The sequence below is a fragment of the Kryptolebias marmoratus genome, linkage group LG10 (genome assembly GCF_001649575.2).
Source record: "Kryptolebias marmoratus isolate JLee-2015 linkage group LG10, ASM164957v2, whole genome shotgun sequence".
In the NCBI taxonomy this organism is placed as follows: Eukaryota; Metazoa; Chordata; class Actinopteri; order Cyprinodontiformes; family Rivulidae; genus Kryptolebias; species Kryptolebias marmoratus.
The window spans coordinates 3,495,891-3,515,361 of NC_051439.1; the positions used below are offsets into that span (position 1 = coordinate 3,495,891).

The 19,471-nt window shown below is 38.5% G+C and overlaps 1 protein-coding gene across 3 annotated transcripts in view; it reads right to left on the minus strand.

Moving 5' to 3' along the window:
- sptb (spectrin, beta, erythrocytic) overlaps window positions 1–19,471 on the minus strand; it is a 79,215-nt gene that overhangs the window by 10,830 nt on the left and 48,914 nt on the right. For all 3 annotated transcript variants that reach the window (XM_017421531.3, XM_017421530.3, XM_017421532.2), the window contains 18 exons: window positions 19,321–19,471; window positions 17,070–17,940; window positions 16,773–16,910; window positions 15,423–16,182; window positions 14,023–14,225; window positions 12,910–13,000; window positions 11,755–11,901; window positions 8,666–8,932; window positions 7,550–7,774; window positions 6,962–7,051; window positions 5,648–5,938; window positions 5,371–5,501; window positions 4,987–5,191; window positions 3,741–3,964; window positions 3,368–3,518; window positions 1,722–1,966; window positions 715–853; window positions 272–356 (listed from right to left, as the gene is read on the minus strand). In XM_017421531.3, the coding sequence (XP_017277020.1) occupies window positions 272–356; window positions 715–853; window positions 1,722–1,966; window positions 3,368–3,518; window positions 3,741–3,964; window positions 4,987–5,191; window positions 5,371–5,501; window positions 5,648–5,938; window positions 6,962–7,051; window positions 7,550–7,774; window positions 8,666–8,932; window positions 11,755–11,901; window positions 12,910–13,000; window positions 14,023–14,225; window positions 15,423–16,182; window positions 16,773–16,910; window positions 17,070–17,940; window positions 19,321–19,471 (4,414 nt within the window). The remainder of the gene's footprint in view (window positions 1–271; window positions 357–714; window positions 854–1,721; window positions 1,967–3,367; window positions 3,519–3,740; window positions 3,965–4,986; window positions 5,192–5,370; window positions 5,502–5,647; window positions 5,939–6,961; window positions 7,052–7,549; window positions 7,775–8,665; window positions 8,933–11,754; window positions 11,902–12,909; window positions 13,001–14,022; window positions 14,226–15,422; window positions 16,183–16,772; window positions 16,911–17,069; window positions 17,941–19,320) is intronic.

Below are 19,471 nucleotides of genomic sequence, written 5' to 3' on the forward strand. Positions count from 1 at the left end.
ATATTTTCTACAAAATGCTAAAGTGTGACGATATTATTTAACAATATTTTTCAGAGGAAGCAGATTTTTTAAAATACATTTTGAACATTTTTTTTTTGGCAATTCTGTCTAAACAAAGCGAAAAAACTCCTCTGTTGAAAGCATTTTATATATTTAGGAGATTTAATCAATAAATGTTTTGACCTTTAGCATTTTGTGAAAAGAAATTTCCACACACACACACAATACAAGATTTGCTTCAAGTCTCAACAGTGTGTGTAGTTCTACTCACAAAGTCGGAGCCAGTCCCATCTGTCATCCCACTTGAACATCATTTCCTTCCTTTTCTCAATCAGCTGAACCAACTTCTCTTTGATCTGAAACAAGCAGTTTATATAGTCGCAGTTACATAGCAGCAATATTAAACAACTCAGCCAAGGACAGCCGATTATATTCCAAGAATTAGTATTGTGCTGTAATTAACTGATTGGTATACTCAAGCTGGGGGTCAATTGCTTATTTAAATTCTTTTGGTTTTCTTATTTCTAATTAGTGTTTTCTCTTTAATCTCCCTGATGAATGTACGAACAGAGGAAGTTTTTCTTTCGGGGTAACCCATTTGGTTCCAATATGCCAGACAAGAACAATTACTCTCAGAAAAGTAATTAAATCTATTGAAAACAGCAATTTAAGGCCTAGCTTAGTATAAAAAGAAGCCTTCTGCTCAGATCGGACCTCAGCGGAGTCTCTGTGCTTGCGGGTCAGCATGGCCTTGCCGAGGTCTATGCAGTTTGTGAACTTGGCTCCCCTGGTTTCGATCTCTGAACGAATCCCCTGGTGGTACTTTTGAAGCAGCTCCACGGATGACACATCCCTAGAAAAAGAGGAAAGGGTGTAAAGTCTTAATATGTACAGAACCGTACAGAACTTTTCTAGCTCTGTTGGTAAGAAATGGGTTTGTATAGAATAATACTGTCTATCTGATGAATGTGCTACTTCATGTAACACAACATGTTGTAATTTTATATCCTGTATTTAGAAAACTAAACTGTAAAAGACACCACAGAACCAAGAATACTGTTTTATCAATTTATATTTGTAGCATCATATGGGTTTACAAAAACCCTGATCTATGACAAAAAAGAATAATTTCCAGACAGATATTTCAGCATTCTATTTATTTTCAATGGGGAAATTTAACGATAATAGATAATGTTAGGGGAAACACTGGTGATGGTAAGCCAAATGGCAAATTCAGACATTTCTTTCAAACAGAGACAGAAAAACAAACGATTCTTTCTAGTGGGAAAGATCTAAGCCGGCAAGTCACAGCAATGTAGAATTTAACGACTGGTAGTTTCACTATAAAATAAGAAGTAATGTTTTTTGTCCTATTTGAACTGTTACCAGTGTCCTACAGGCCATGTGTCAAACAAAAGGTTTGTTAAACTCAAAAATTTATCTCTCACATGTTAAGAAAATACTACAAAGAACAAAACAAACAAACACAAAAAAACAAGGAGATTTTGTTTCAATTAATTTGATTTTGACTTGATGTAAAATAAAACAATACAGAACTGAATAACATCTTAATGTGAAAATACAACATAAATAAAATGAGAAACCCTAACTCCTAGCATCTCAATAATAGTGTGAAAAATAAATGTACTTGATATAAGGAATATCAGACAAGTACAGAAATGGCTGGTATTTGTGTACTTATTCAGTTTGAAGTGTTTCACCTGGGCTTCTCCTGCGTCTCTATCTGCTGGATGATACTCTCCATCCAGGCCATCAGGTCTCGCACCATGCTGAAGAAACGGAACTTCTCAGCGGTGTCCACCAGCTGTGTCCGGCGGCCGTCACAAGCATCCAGCAGACCCTTCCAGGCATCCACCACCTCCCTCTCAGTGGCCCGGATGGCATCTGCTCTGTCCCCGGCATACTGGGCATGAAGTCTTGAAGCAGTTTCTTGGAACTGTTGAACCTGGACATCAAGCAAATAGTTATATTGTTTTATTATATTATCAGATAGATATTATTATGTGAATATGAACAACAAGGGTCAGTTATTGACCACTTTTAGCTCTGTGCTTATTATTCAACAAATTCTACAAGGATTTAATTTAGCAGCAGAATGAGTCGCTAAAATCATTCTTATCATCAATATTTAAGTCAAAACAAGAGGCAGCAGCTGCCCATTCTCCTATTTTCCTTTCACCTTTAACTAAAATCCATCATATTTACTGATTACCACCTGCTGCCCAAAGACAAAGTCAGACAGTAATGTTTTGCCTGTGTCTGTAATCTTAGCAAAATGTCTCATTAACAGCTGTATGGATTTTAATGAAACTTTCAGAGAGTAATCATTAGATGTACACCTACAACTCATTAACTTTTGTAATTACTCCATTTCAAGATGCTTACCAGAGCTAACTGACTTTAGCCAACACAAAAATACCTAAAGCTCTGTCAATTCTGCAAATCTTGTGTGGTGGTAGCTGAGACTGAGCTGCAACACATATTCGAACAACTAACAGATTGCACTAGACCTTTGTTTAAAAATGTGCCATTAACTATTCAGTCAACTCTGTATGTCTGTTAGCAAAATATCTCATGAACTACTGGATGGATTTTAATGAAGCTTTCAGGAAATAATCCCTGGATGTAACTCTACTATTTATTACATTTTGGACCTGATCCAATTCAAGGTGGCTACTATAGTAAACTGACCTTAGAAAACACAAAAATTGCTACATTTCTGTCAGTTTTATAGATATTCAGCTAAACTTTGGTATGGTTGTAGCTAAACCTCATTCACAACACATAATCTAAGTGATACTAAATATCTTCCCCAAGGACGTTGTTTTCAGTATTGTTAGTTGGTTTGTCAGTCAGTCTGTTAGTAAGATTACTTAAAAACTAATGAACAGATTTTGATGAAATGTTCAGGAAATGTTGGGGTTGTCACAAAAAACAAGTCATTACATTTTGGTGGTGATCTGGATCATAATCCGAATCCTACAGTTTTTAATGACTCTATGGCCATGTTTTTTGACACGTGTCATTACTCAACATAACATGATTTTAGTCTAAAAGTCTGGAATGAAATGCAGTGGGAGACATGAATGCATTGCTTTAAGGAACACAGGGGCTTTAATTGTCTCAGCTTCAAGGTTAATAATTGTCATTCCACAGTAACTCCAGTAAAGACTAGTTAAGTGCTTTGGGTCCAAATCTCTTTCCCAGTAATTTTAAACTTGTCACAGTTACCTAAATACTGCAGCACTTTCAGCCCCCGCCCCACATCTAAATGATCAAAGCTGGCCTCTCAGCTGCTGCCTGCTGTGTTTCCTCAGAGGGAAATGGCTCTTCCTGTGTGTTGTACCTGTTTGCCCAGGGCAGTGATGTCTCTCTCAAAGGCAGCATGCATTCTGTGGAAGGACTCTGCTTTACTGAAATCTTCCCCCACATCTTCAGGCAGCTCTGTTTGCTTCTCGTGGATCTGAGCCACCAACTCTTTCCCATCATCAAAGTACCTTAAAAAAATGATTGGATTCTCAGTGGCATCACATTCATCATAACCATCACATTTATCATCCAACTCAGCAAACAGATGCTGATGCCCTTTTCACGTTTCATTTACACTTACAGATGTTTTCAGTTTTGATATAATTAGTCATGTCACAGCCCACAGCCCAAATATCAGTTTCTTCCTGTCTTACTGGTATTTTATGATTAGGCTCTGCTGCATTTCTTACTTGAGCAGGTCGTAAGATGACGTGAGGAGCTGAGCGCGTGTGTCGATGAGCTCCAGCAGATCGGCCCAGCTCTCATTTATGCCATCCTTCCACTCTGCCAAGGTGGCCGCCTCGCTGTGGCCACTTTCAATCAGCTCATCTATTGTCTGGTTGACCATGTCCACTCGCTCCTGACCCACCATCCCCGTCTCCCGTGCAAAGTCTCTGAATTTATCCCTCAGAAGCTAAAAGACAAAGATAGACAGTGTTAAAAAAAAAAAAGCTTTACAAACAAATTTTAAAATATCTGCTCATTTAGCAAACAGCAAATATAAACAAATTATGATTAATTACACATTAAGTCCTGTTAGAAAATATGAATGAACTATTGCTCAGGTTTAGATACAAATCATCTCTCAGTGGGTTAAATATAGACTTTCATATTAGTGAACATACTAGTCTTATCTAAAACTGCCTGAAAACCTGGAGAGTTGTGAAAATTCAGGCCTGCATGTCATGAATTCAAGTATTTTTGAGTTTGTTTTTGGCTTTGGTTCTTTGTTTTTCTGTTTTCAAAGGTCATGTTTTCTTTTCATTTTATTTTGTTATTTATTTATTTTGTTCCTCGTGTCTTTGTTTCCTGTCATCATTCACTTCTCCTCTGTTTATCTCTTGTCTTTCTACCACACCCATCTTCACCTGTTCCTAATTGTAATCACTCACCTGTGCGCTCTTCCCCTGATTACCCCCATCTTTAAAACCTGGTCACCTTCTCCACTTCCTCACTGTTTCATTCATCCTGTTTGCAGTTTTCACCCTTGTGTTCCCCAGCCCAGCCAAGTTCTACGTCTTCTTTTTGTGTTTGTTTTTGCTGCCACGTCGGCCTCTTGTTTTGTTGATTAAAGGTTTAGTTGTTTTTTTTTACTATGAGTCTGCGTATTGAGTTTGCTGCAATCTTTCCACCAAAACCTGACATAACTGTGAAGTTTGGCAAATTATGGCAACAAAACTATCAGCATCAGAAATAATTCCTGACCCAGTTTAAGTTTCAGATTCTGATTTTAGGAATTAGTATTGCTGAAATACCTTAAACAGGACTTTTCAAATCTATCCAAAAATTTACAAAGCAGCCAGTATAAAAACCTGCTAAAATAAATACAACAACTTTTCTTTTAAAAGAATGAATTTGTCTGTTTCACTAGGAGAAGAAATACCACATTTAAAAGTTGTTTTTCTTTTTTGTAGACATTTGTTTTCTGTCTAATACCGTGACGTGGTCCAGGTCTTGACCCATCTCCTGAGAGGAGGCCACCATGTCTTTTTCTGCGATCCAGTGTTCCAGGTCCTCCACCTCTCGGCTCAGCAGGAAGTGATGGTAGGTGTGGCTCAGTTTCTTCCTGCGGTCCTCTGCCAGTTCTCTCAGACCTGCATACTGCTTATCTACCTGGCCCTCACGCCTGATGATCTCCTCACTGCAAAGATACACACGAAAGGAAAAAAAAAGTTTTCAGAAGACTAATTGTTTTATGATTGTCATTCTTATCACCTCAAACCATGGCTGACTAGGACAATATTAGAGAATTGGAATCAGCAAAAACCTTTTAATTATCATTTTTGTCAGTGTGTACACATAAATTTTTAATGCACAAACCCGTCAGGATGGTCCTCTGCAAACATCTTTTGGGCACGGTCAGCCAGCTTCTGAATAGAGTCAGCATAATCATCGACCCCCTGCTTCAGGATCATGTGGCGCTTGAGCATCAGCATTGCACTTTGTTCATCCTGGAGACATGGAAAACAAGAGGAAGACAAACTCATTTCTACAGACTGATATAGCTGACTTTGATGAAGAGATAAAGATCTGATTGTTAAACAACTGTGGAAGCTTTCCTAAGTTAATCACACACAGCCCATCTTCTGCTCCTCACCTTGGCCTTTTCATCTGCAATCATGTAGAGCTCCTGCTCCCATATCCAGGCCTCGGCTTCGTCAGCGTCATTGTAATACTGCTGGGCCAAGTTGGAGCCATTCAGCCTCTCGCGGCGCTGGGCCATCTCATCCTGCAGCCGGGCCCAGGCATCCTCCAGCTCCTTCAGCTGCTCCGTGATTCGCTCTGCCTCCTGTCTGTCCTCGTCGCTGGCGGCAGCTGCCATCCGCCTGCCGCGCTCAAATACTTCATCAACTCGAGGTTGGTGGCCCTCAATTTCTCTCTGCAAAGTCTGATAAACAGTAACAGAACCTCACATCACTGCAGATTATCACAGCATGAGCTAACTAGAACATTTCTGAAAAACCCTTGAAGCGTGTCAATGCTACTGCCCAAAATTATAACTCATATTCTAAGATTAGAAAAATGAATTGTACATTGTGATGTATCAACTGTATAAAAAGTGTAATACGAACCAAGATTAAAAGAAATGTTAAAGTTGCGGCTTAGTGTTTTGTTATGGTCACCATGGTAACCACACACCAGTGTCTCTCACTCCCTGACTGCCAAATTAATAAGAGGCAGACAAAAACACAGACTAAAAGGTAAGCCTCAAACAAACACCTTTACTGTGCAAAATTATAAGTCAGATCTTAAAAATTCTTCAGCTGTGAGTGGCAGAAGAGTCTAATAATCAAACATGAATGTTTATCTTTCTACAGTGTTTTATGTAAGAGATATGGCAAGTTAAGTTAATTAAAAAATTCCCTTCACTTCCAATTTGGAAGAGAGAATTTTTTGCTAAAATATAACAAATCTGTGGAGGATTGGCTGTTCACTTTCTGCATTCTGGGGGATTTTAGAGAAAACCACTAGTCTTCTAGCACTGACAGATACACTGGGTGAAAGAAGACGAAAATATTTGATGAATAATTTGTATGTGTACCAAAAACGAATTGTAGAAATTGTGTTTGTTTGCAAAATATTCGAAAATTTTAGTCAATTCAAAGGTTATAGTGTGACATCCTCAGCTGTCAGTTGAACATCCTGGGTAAGAATCTGTAAAAATCATAAAACTTAAATTATGATTGTATAAAAACCGTTAAAAATATCAAAATTAGAGCTCCAATGAGGGACGGGTTTTTACATGTGTTTGCTTCAAATAATGTTTATAAATGTTTAAAAATGTTTATTTAAAACAACAAATTTGATGAGCTTTTAAGCTGCACATCATAGAAATGATCTTTAAGGATTTAAAAATGAATTAATTAATGAAGAGATTAATTGAATTATCTAATAATTTTAAAATTCCCACCTGGTTCCTGTTTAACAGCATTTGAACTGTTTGAAGATTGTTGCCATGCTCTTGTGACATTGCCAGGGGCATCCTCTCCTCAATCCAGAGCTGAAAGAGACATAAGAGAGGGTAAAAATAAAAAAGAGGATCATACAATAAGGAGACAGAAGGCAAAATCTGAGAAAAAGCTTCATAGATGTCTGTTGTGCACCAGACATAAAAAACATCTTCACAGCTGTCTGAATTTACTCCTTCACAAAGTGTTTTCAACTCCTCAAACAGCAAATCTTTCACCTGATTTCTACACCTGTAGATTTCAGCAGCAAAACAAAGATAGGATTCAAAATGGTACCTAGATTTTAAGAACCTAATTTATAAGGAAAGCAAAAGAATCTTTCAATATTATTTATTTTTTAGATTAAAATACAAAACAGTGCTAACTTATTGTCCATTATCCACAGTACATCCAGCTCCTTCAGATATTTAGGAGCTGGTGTAACTTTGAACACCAGTGGGCTAAAATTATTCTAATTTTGTTTTATCAGTCATTTTGTATGAGCAGGGTGCTTTGAAACATTTCTACCCCGAAATCGACTCTATGCTTACGAGCTCATCAGCCAAGTCTCTGTAAAACTGATGGACAGATTTGGAAGCTTCCAGTTTGCTCCTGCGCTGGGACAGAGGTGTGAGGAGCTGCTGAAACTCCGTCTGCAGGACTCGCTGCTCAGCCTCCAGCTCCGACTGGTCTTCCCTCCCACCGCCGTGCTTCCTGACAGCTTCCTGGAGCTCCTCCAGCTCCCGGGCCCGGTCACGAACCTGGTTCTCTGTCATCTGGCATGGGGGAGAGGTGATGAGAGAAAAAGATAAATGGCCTTTCAGGAGCCTAATCAAAATTCTGCAGAGGGTAAATACTTAAAGTTGATCCTAACTTTTTCTGTTTACCCACCTTCATTTACATGTCTCTCAACTTCATGTTTTACTGCCCCAAACAATTTACTATAATTTGTGTTTTAGGTTGTTTTTTCCCCTGATGTTTTGTCATGTTCAAATAACAACAATAAACATGCAGATGTTCATACACTCAAAGAAAATACTGAAGTCGAAGGTACAACTGTGCATCATTCTATCAAATTAAATTTTCTCGTATTAGCTTTTCTCCATTGGCTCCCTATAGAATTGAAAATCTTGCTTCTAAAATATAACAGAACAACCAAGCTCCCTCTTATATTAAAGATCTTACTGTTCCATGTTTCCTAACAGAGCACTTTGTTGTCAGACTGCAGGTTTACTTGTGGTTCCTAGAGTTTCTAAAAGCAGAATGGGAGGAAGAGCTTTTATTTATCAGGCTCCTCCCTTGTGGAACCAAGAGGTCGTCTAGTTCGACCAGCTGGGTTTGAGAACACAGGAAGTTTCTTCCACTGTCACCAACGTTTTGCTCCAGATGGGAGATTGAGACAAAATGAAGACTCAGCGCAATCTGCTGGCTTTCTTAGATATTGTACATAACATTTTTTAACTAACATTCATAATGTGCTTTGTGTTGTTGTACTGTATTATAACTGAAATTAAATGACTGTAATTGGGTTTAAATGTGGGCCTGTTTGGACTGAACTGGACTTGTTTTTTGTTGTTATTGATTTTCTTTTGTATAGTGCCCTGAGTTAACTTCTGTTGTGAGTTGGTGTTATATATTATATGTCATATTCTTAGGAATTTACAAACCTGATGTTTTTTGAGCAGAATATTGGCATTTGTCAGGTCTTTCACGTCCTCGTCTCCGCTCTGTAGCTGCTGCTGAAGCTCGCCCAGCCACTTCTTCATGTCAGCCATGCTCTGGTCAAAGAGCTCCGAGCGGTTGGCGTCAAACAGCAGCCGAGCCTTTTCCTGCGTGGTGGACTCCAGTTTGTCCCACAGCTCATGAAGCTTGGCCAGACGCTCTGTCACAATGGGCTCAAACTCAGGCTTGGACTCCATGAGCTCCTGACCCTCCTGTGCCAACACAAACAAAGAGGGAAAGCTTGTTCTCAACATTCTCAAAAGGGAAAGAAAAACTGAATCTTGTTTTTTTAATAATGATGAATATTTACACAGATATTGAGTTTGACATGCTCTACAAAAGTTTTCACTTGTTATTTTTTGTGCTAGCTGCACTGCAGTGAACCAGCCAAGAACAGTTTAAAGCTACATCACTAAAATCAATGACTGCTTGTGATCATAACATCGCAAAAAACATACAGTACATGACCATCAGGACACAAACTAACAGGCCAAACAGCTTCTTTTCCAGAGCTGTTGACTCCATTACATCCCCTCAAACACATCCCCTAACACACTAACATTACAGTGCAGACAGGAAAAAAATATTTGCAATGAACAGAATGCTTTACACCTTTATATAACTGTTTATGCAATGATTCTTATGTGTAGTACACATTTCCAAAACAATATTTCTGGGTAGAATTTACAGTCTCGCAAAAAATATAATTCTTTAACGATATATAATAAATTTACCTACTTTTGCTGGTCTCTTTGACAGGTCCAAGCAAAAGCTTTATTGTATAACTACAATGATACTAAAGTCTCTTATCTTGTCTGTTTTTACCTATGTGTGTAAAATATGCATTGTTTCAAATGTAAAGTACACCTTAACTAAATAAATTCTGAAGAAATGTTAAACAGTGCAGATGCAGCTTCTGCGTAAAATTCCAATCTAACTTTGTAATAAACTAAACTAAGCTTAAATTGAATTGAACTGGATAAGAAGTGTAAAGAGAACCAAGATTAAAAAAATGTTAAAGCTGCTGCCAGTGGCTTATTCTAGTCATCATGGTAACCACACAGCTATAAACGGCATATAAACGACAGACAGAAACGGACTGAAAAATAACCCTCAAACAAACAGCCACTGTGTAAAAAATGTAAGTCAGATGTTAACCTTTTTGAATCATGAGCAGCAGAAAGCTCTGCTGGTCACACATGGATTTTTATGTTTCTGCAGTGTTTTATGTAGGCAATATTACAAGTTAAAGATCCTTAACTTCCAACTAAAATATAACCTTAATCTATGGAAGCTTGGGTGAAATTCATATTCTGGGTTTTTGAGCGAAAACTGTAAGTCCTACAGCCTTAAGAGACACGCTTGGTGAAAGAAGACTAAAATGCCTTCGTATGGATGTATAAAACATTTACAAAAGTATTTTGTAAATGTTTGCCTAGAAATGCTCTTGTGTTATCCCCAATCTGCAAAACAATGTAAAATGTAATTTTATTCACAATAATTGGTGATTTTCTTCATCCACAAGTTTCTCTTTGACAGTTTTTGTCGATCCATGGAGGCAGCCATCTGTGAGCAAGCAAACAAGCGCTGTTGTTGTAACACTACCACTGATTGTACAGGAGGGGAGCATGGACTCCACTCCCCTTGCCCTCACTGGCATGAGGTGGATCTGTGGAACCTGTGACCTCTGTGTCAGGCCTCCAGGACGGCTGATGCCACTGACCTGCTAGTTCCTCCCAGCATTAGCTTGATAAATGCTAGATTGCTAGCAAACTAAACTTGTATCTTAAAGGATTTCCTCAAGTCCAAAGGATTGGATTTTCTGTGTGTAACTGAGACATGGCTGTGTCTTGGTGAGTCTGACATTTTTAATGAACTTTTATCAGTGGACTGCTGTTATTTTCATTCTCTGAGGATGTTTGGTGAAGGAGGAGGAACAGTGAGTATTTTTAAAAGTCACCATAAATGTAAACAGCTGTCTCCATCCTCAGTCAGCAGCTTTGAACTGAGCCTGTTTGAGTTGTGTGGCTCACACACAGTATTGTTTGCAGTGGTTTATAGACCCCCCAAGTACAATAAGAACTTTATAAATGACTTTGCTGACTTTTTGGCTGAAATGATGCCTACATTATTGACTCTTTTAATTTTGTGCAGTCTGTAGCTGATCCCACTCAGAAACACAGACACACACTTGACTTGATCTGGTTTTATCTTATGGTTTACCTGTTTTTACCTTTCTCTGCTGCTGCTCCTAAACTGTGGAAGGATCTGCCTTTGGACATTAGACAGGCCTATTACCTGTCTGTTTTTAAATCACTTCTTAAAACCCATCTCTTCTCCTTGGCTGTTGGCACCATCTGAGATGTTGACTTTTTAGTTTATGTTAATTAATTGATTTGCTTTCATTTGTTTTTTATTTTTGTGCTGTGCTGTACTTTGCTTTTTGGATTTTTAATGTGTATTGTGTCTGCTTATGTGTTTTATTTATTGGAACTGTACAGCACTTTGGTCCTATGTTTGTTTAAAGTGCTTTATAAATAAAGCTAGTATGGTATGGTGTGGATGTTGGGAGCATAACACTGGGTCGTTTTCCAGGCAGTGGATGACAGATGCCGGAATGTCCGAGAAAGAAACGAACAGAAAGAGGAAAGTGCCAAGACAATCTATTTCAAATCTTCAGTCGATATGTTTTTTTATTTAAATCTAATTTACAAGATTACTTACTTCAGGTTTACTGCTTTGGGAGATAGTTCCTTGTCTTGGCTAGATGAATTTTCAGCACTGGGCTTTGCCCAGTAGATGTTCAGCCCTCTACTTTTTCTAAATAGCCTCCTACTCCTGAAACATTTGAACCCCCTGGCTACCAAAAGTCATTGCACACTATTCCACATTTTGGTGTATAATTTGCATGTTTTTTAAAGCTGTGAGACAACATAGACGGCAAAAATTTAAAACAGAATAATAATGACTTTAGGTGTACATGAAACACTAAACCTAACCTCTCATTTAAAAGCAACATGGAGCCTTTGCTGACCTGGTCTACGTTGTTGAGCCAGTCCTTGTTGGAGGCCAGCTCGGCCATGAAGGCCTGATGTTTGAGCCACTTGCTGTGGAGATTCCTGGCTTCATCATATGAGGTGTCCTGTGCTGTCAGCATCTTCTCGTTGATCCACACAGTTAACTGAAACACAAAGACATGCAGTATATTACAGTTCTGTGAAGTAATAATAATAATATATTTTTTATTTATAAGCGCCTTTTGAACTTTCGAGGTCACTTTACATCAGCAGCACAAAAAATGACCAATTAAGAACAAAGGTTAAGCGTAAAGATTATAAGTCTTTGTGGTGTCACATGTGGAAAGGTCAAATGGGGTACGCTAGTCTGAAAAGGTGAGTTTTGAGAAGAGATTTAAAAGTGTTGACAAACTCAGACACCTTGTGGGGAAAACACACTAAAAAACCATGCGAAACTAGAGGGAAAGGTTTGGAAAGACATTGAAAAATGAAGCATAGAAGTCTGGGTTAAAACACTTTTTATACAAAAAAATTATGTTGTCTATTTGAAAAAGAGTAAATTTTAACAATTAGTATAATTGGACCCTGAACCCAAACGGTGAAGATACAGATTTAGTCAAGTGTTATGAGTGCATTGTGTTATAAAGACATACAACAGAAAGGTTTAAGCAAACTAACTACAGAGGTATAAGATCTGGCTATAATTTCAAGTGTAACTGAAAGAATATGTGAAAAAATGTCATTTGTTGCAAAAATGCTGTGTGAATGCTGATTGTTAAATAACCTAAAGTTTCCTGAAAAAGGTGAAAGTGAGGTGAATAATAGCTGATTTTCTAATGTTTAGAAATATTTAAAGAAGAAGAAGAGACACAAAGAGTAGGACAAACAGAAAAACTAAAAAAAATTAAAATAGTATAAAGAGACAAAAAGACAAAAAAGCATGGGGATAGGTAAAAAGACAAAAGGGCAAGACACAAATACAGAAAACGTCCTGAAGTAAATTTCTACGTTTTTCAGGATTTGAAGAAATCTTAATGCATTTCAATGAAAAAATAATTGCAAATAAAGGTAAATATTTCAAAAAGTATAAAAGTTACAAAAATCAGCAGTCATAGATGGAATGTCCTGAACAAACTGAGATTGTGCAAACAGTAACAGGACTGTGAACTCACATCTTGGGTGTTTTGCAGGAAGTGCTGCAGGTCACGATTATCTCTGAGCTTTTCTGACACTTCCTCAGCTCGTCTCTTATTCTTGTCATGCCTTGAGAGCAAACACAAAAGCAAGGAAATAGTTGTACATTAAAATATAGTTTCAGACAAAGCAAATATTTTAATAATATAAATATATATATAAACCCTGCTGGGATATAACTCAAACTGCATACAGTACAAGAATCCATGAGAGCTCCTTCTCCACTGAGAAAAAGTCATCAGGTTCTCTCCTTCACTGTGAAGAATTGCTCTCACTCAGAGATCAATATCCATTATTGCAGGTGTCTGTTTATCAAGCAGAACAGTGGGAGAGAGTGGGAGTAGCTCTCATGTCCTCTCTACAGCCTCCTGTTAAGACTAACAATACAGTGAAAAACACTTTCTTCCACTGCTGAGAGATAACTAAAGACAAGAAAATGACCTTTTCTACACAAAATCAGTGTCTGTAAAGGTGTCTAAAAGTCAGTCTTTAGAAATATTGTTAAACGCTTTCTCATTTTACTTCTACTCATGCATGTAAGAATTAAAGTAAATAAACAAATGTTTAAAGTGAAAAGCTACTAACTTATTTCACACGTGGAGCATTATTGCTCTTTATTATGTTTTAGCTGTATCTGTGTGAGTTTGGTTGACTGTTGTTGTAGCAAAATATCTGACAAACCACTGGGTGGATTTTAATTTAATCCTCAGGATAAGGGTTTCCTTGACAAATTTTACTGAAACCTTTAGAAAGGAATCCCTGAATGTACATCTAAAACAGATTATCAATCAGGTTTATATATATATATATATATATATATATATATATATATTTCTGAATAAGGCTGTAACATACAAGAATGTGGAAAGAATGAATCACAGTGAATTCTTTTTAGATGCACTGTAATTTCACTATAGTGAAAATTTGCTGCTCTATATTTATTTTGCAGCTCTAGTCTGTTACTTGACAGATTAAATTAAATTATTATTTTACAAAAACAATTGTTATAATTATAAACAAATCTGGATGAAATCTAGCTAAATGCTTCTCTACACCATTGCAAGTACCAAAAACATAAAACAATATATAACCTGTCCTGGATTGAGTCCATTTTCTTCTGAACTTTGTCAGAATACAAGTTGTTGCTGTCCACCAGCCTCTGTCCGCCCTGCACAGCACCATCAATCTTGTCCTCATTGGCCTCCATGGTATTCACAAAGTCCTCGTGCTTCTTCAAGGCTTTCTCTGCCCCAGCCAAGGTGTCAGGCTTATCTATGTGGGCCAGAGTATACTCCTGCAACAGCATATTATGAGATTTAAAATAAAAACTAACAAAAAAATGAAAAGACAGCAGTGAAACACTAAACCTGCAAACCACATTACATGACAAACACAGTGTGAGAACTGACTGCACCACACTCTTTTTTTTACAAGTTCTCCCAGTTGGATTGACTCTTTAGTTTAGAAAAATGTCCACATTGTGGGTGGTTGTGCATCAGCGGTTAGAGCAGTCGTCCTCCAATGAGACAGCTGGAGGTTTGATGCCACATGTTCAAGTGTCCCTGGGCCAGACACTGAACCTCTCAATGCCTCTGATGTGTCCCATCGGTGTATGAATGTGATTTAAAGCAGTCCCTAGAATGATTTATTCAGATTAGCTTTGTAGAGATGTAGTAGAGTGCTGTATGGATGGGTAAATGAGGGCGCAGATTGTGTTGTAATGTGGTTTGAGTGAAGGCGCTACATACGTACAGTCCATTTACCATCAAAGACCTTTTCACACCTATAGTTTGTTTACTCTGGTTTAAATCAGTTGATGAGTTTGTGAACTTGTAGCTTTTGTTGCAGGCAAATTCCAAGTGAGCCAAAATGTGAGAACATTCAGACTGCTTGTTGGTCAGATGAGCCTAGGGCAGGAGTACCTAAAAATAAATCCAGGAAGACGGTGCAGAAGAATTTACTTCTGCCATTAGTGTTTACCTGGGTAAGATTTCAGGCAAAAGTGTATGAGCAAAATGCTGAATAGATTTTGATAAGACGTATTGAAAGTAGTACAGTGCTTTATGCTTTTTGAAGGAGACGTGCTGCCTTTGGAAGATTGATCAGGAATATAGAGCATCTATTGAAAATGTGCATCGACATTGCACGTCTTTCACATTTATAATGTTAAACAAAATGCATTCAGTAAGTTCAATATGTTGACAGTCTTTCTCCTAAAGTTTGTTAACTCTTCTTCATCCCAAAATGTAAAGAATATCTTGCTACAGGAGGGTGTTTGACTCAAACATGCTCTGCTCTGGAGTTTGTTTGAAACCACATTGAGACCACCTCCTCCAAAGGGTCTCAGTTGTTTTGCTCTGCACCATAGTCTGATTACCTAGTTCACATCTACACAAACAAACCACACCAAGGGGGACAAGGACCCAGAGTTTGATTTAAATAAACTAAAAACTGTAAGTGTGAAAATACCTGAAGAAAACTTGTAAAGTACCTGGTTGTTGAGGACGGCCTCCACAGCTTTGCCATCCCTCAGGAACTGCTGGAAACCCAGACCCTGGTCCAGGAAATTTTTACGACTGTCCCACATCTTCTGGAGCTCATACCAGCCGCGGTCCAAACCCTTTAGCCTCTGCTCCAGCTGCTGGTACTGAGGATCATCTTCCTGTCCTTGCGTGACCTGAGCTCCAGTGTCCCTCACACGATGATAGTCCTCTTCGTGGTTGTTTATGTCTTCACGCACATTGTGATGAAGACTCAGCAGCTCCTCTGCCTCTTGTAGAGACGTGGGCATTTCCTCGGAAGCCACAGCTTTCTGGGTCTTAAAAAGCCAGGACTGGAAGTCATCCATGTCCTGGAGGAAGGTCTGTAACTTACTGACCTCACCCAAAGAGTCCTCCCTGTCTTTTAGGGTCTGTCTAAGCCTGTCCCAGGCTGTGTCCAGTTCTGCTCTTCGGGCCAAGATATCCGCTGCGTTCTCCGGGTGGTCCTGAGCCAGCTGGTCAGCCTCTTTCCTCAGGAAGGTAAGCTTGGTGTCGATGGCAGCTAAATCTCTCTCTATGCCAAACAGCTTCCTCTGGATGGTCATGACAGCCGCCAGGTCATTACCCAAGTCCTGCGTGGACTCAATGACCCGAGTCTTTTCTTTGATCCAGGCTTTTGTCTCATCACACTCCAACCCATAGTTGTGCAGACTAACAGCAGAATCTACTTTCTTCTTCTTCTCCTCCACCATGGCCTTAAAGGCCTCCCATCTGAAAATATAAATTACATAGATTTTATGGCATAAACTACATCAAAGTCACTGTTTATGTTCTCAAAGCGTTTGGCTTAGACTTAATTTTACAGATCTGTACTTTCTTTCCCTAAAATGGTGAAAATTTAAGGAAACAAAGTGTTAAATTATTAATTAACTTCCTTCATTTGAACCAATCCCAAGCACATTAATTGCACATTAATTGCCTTTCTATTTTTTCAAATAATAATTTTCTTAACTCTCCACATACTTATACACTCTCTATCACATACATTTCAGCATTTGCAGTTGTGCATTGAGGTTGGTTCTATAGCCCTCTGCCACTGGAAAAATGGGTGATAATGTTTTTATGAGAATCATTAATGACACATAATTTGAGCAGATCACAGATCACAAATCGCACACGTCATTTTCAAGGTTTGACCAAAAAGGCTACTCTAGCTGTGCACTATATAACTTTTAGAGAAACCTTAGTTAATAATTTATAGAAAGGATAAATGAAATGATATATTTGCTACAAGAACCAAATAAAACTGCAACATGAGAACCTTATTTCCAAAAACAGCTGAAGTAATAATAAAAAAGCACCTCTTATTCAGTCGTTCCTGACATTCTTTGATTTCTTTGGTGCGAGGGTGTCTGCTGTCCTCGAGCTGTTTCACAGCTTTGTTGACATTGTCGACTCTCACCTGAACATTTGCCATATCTTGAGCTAAAGTGCTTAACCTGCAAAGAAAAAAAGTTTTCATAAAGGTTCCAGCAGCAGAATCAACATAGTGTATCTGTTTATTTTAGACCCTTATTTCCACAAGTTTGTGCATTACTGTTAATTAATACATTCAATCAAACTGACTGGTGCATAGTAACATTGTTTTTGTTTGGCACCTGTTCTGTACTACTTCCAAATCCTCCAGCTTCTCAGGCACTTCTAAACCCACCAACCATGTCTCTTTCTGGTTCATCCAGAGCTCACAAGCATCTGTCTCGCTGAATATGGTGTACAGAGACATGACATCATCCAGTTTCTGTTGTCTCAGGTCAGCCAGAGTCAGGAGCTCCATGTAAAGGTCCTTGATATCTTTCAGACGCCTCTGAATATCCGGGGTGTTCTGCAACTCCTCTGGCAGCACGTTGGCCTGTTTGGACAGCGCATCAATGGTGGCTCCATTCTTGATAGCTTCATTTTTCAGGTTGTTGTGATTTTTCAGCAGCCGTTGAGTGGTGTATTCATCATGGCCTACATCATCGCTGCTCATCTGCCTCTTGGCATCCAGGAGCCAGGCCTTCAGCTCATCAGCATCACCCTGAAACTGGAAGAACGTTTGGGTGTCCTGGAGGTTCTGTTTTCGAAACGCAGCCAGTTCCTCCAGTTGTTGCCACTGTCTTCTGATGTCATCCATGCACTCTTGAATCTTTGGGGAGCCAAAGTGCTTTTCCTGGATCATCTTTTCCCCCTCTGCCAAGATCTGCTCCAGATTGGCGCGACGGGCTCCGAGCTCGTCCTCAAAAGCACTGTGTTTGCTCTGGAGGACCAACACGCTTGTCAGATCCTTGCCGTAATCCATGGAGGAAAAAAGGTGCTCTTTCTCCCTGATCCAGCTCTCTAGCTCGGTCACCTCCCACAAGAGGTTCCAGAAGTGGCGGGACTGCTCTAAGCGAGCTCGTCGCTGTGCAGCAAGACCACAAAGCTCCTGGTAGCACAGGTCCAGATGCTGCACCCTGTCCCGGATCACCTGAGGATCACATGGCTTGTAGTCTGGGGAGGGAAAAAAGTAAAAAATGATATAGATATATATATATGCTGAATATTACATACATTTAGAGATAATATTGTTTTAAGGATGCTTGAGTGTCAATGACTTCTTTTGTAGAGCAGAACATACAAATCATTTTAGCACTTACTCAAAGAGTGCACGATTGCCCTTTCACCTTCGATAGTGGAGTGGACAGTTTTTTCTGTGTCTGTGTATGTGTTCCTTTGACAGTCACGTCAGCAAAATATCTCATGAACCACTGGGCAAATCTGAATGGAACTCTCAGAAAGTAATAATTGGATGTACAGTGCCAATAAAAAACATTCACTCCTTGGATGTTTTATGCTTTTATTGCTGTCATAAATCCATCACAGTCAATACAAATTGCCTTTCTTTACAAGAATAAAAATAAAACCTTCAATCTCAAAGTAAAATAAAATTTCTGCAGAGTGAAAAATAAAAATAAGTAATGTAAAATAAGTGATTGAAAATATTCTATGATTTTGTGATTGAATAAATATTATAAATATTCACCCTCTTGGTAGGTTTACACATGTTGCATATTCCTTCCATTACTTGATAATAGATTTAACTATGTTAAGGATGTTTAGGGCCTTGGAAATTCTTTTAGTATCCATCCTCTGGCTTGAACCTTTTTAATAATCTTTGCTCTGAGTTGAATTAAGTCACTTTAAAGTCACTTTTGTAAAGAAGGCCAATTTATATTGACTGTGATTGATTTATAACACCAATAAAAGCATAAAACAAGGGCACTTTTTATAGGTACTGTACATCTACAACTGATCAACCTTTGCAGTCAACCACATTCAAGATGGTTTCCACAGCTAAAACACAAAAATGGCTATCATGCAGACAATTTTACAAACAATGAGCTAAAATTGTGGTAGTAGTTCAGGGTCATCTTCAACACATACTATGAGCTCTAACACATCTTGCAAGATCTCGCATGGGATTGCACATAGCATCATTTACAAGGTTTGACTCAAACAGCTATAAGTCCACTCCTCTCATCATCACGGTTTTAAACCGTGGCATGAAAGGTGGAGGACGACATACATTTCTTAAAGGAATGCTAGACCGATAATTATATCAGTTTTAAAATCAAATCATTTTTTAAAATATCTTAAACAGCAGAAAATTAAAATCAATCCTGGGTAGAGTAAATCACACACATATAAGACCAAATTAACAACTGTGTTCTTTATAGAGTAATAAAATGTATATCAAATGATGAAGTTAGGTGTTAGTGTAAGTTTGAACAGTTCTTTTCAACATCAGGTTCCATACATACTTTCAGAGAAGTGTTAAGTGTTTTTAAACACAAAACATAAAACTTTTTCCAAAGAGCCTGCTGCACTTACTATCTCCATTTGCAAACTTCAGAGCAGCAGCACTGGCATTCTGTACCCTCTCTGCCTGTAGAGCGATGTCGTTCTCTAACAGAGCATGTTTTTGCAACAAGTCTTCCACCTCCAGCAAATGTTTCCCAAAGTCAGGGGACAGCAGCCGAGC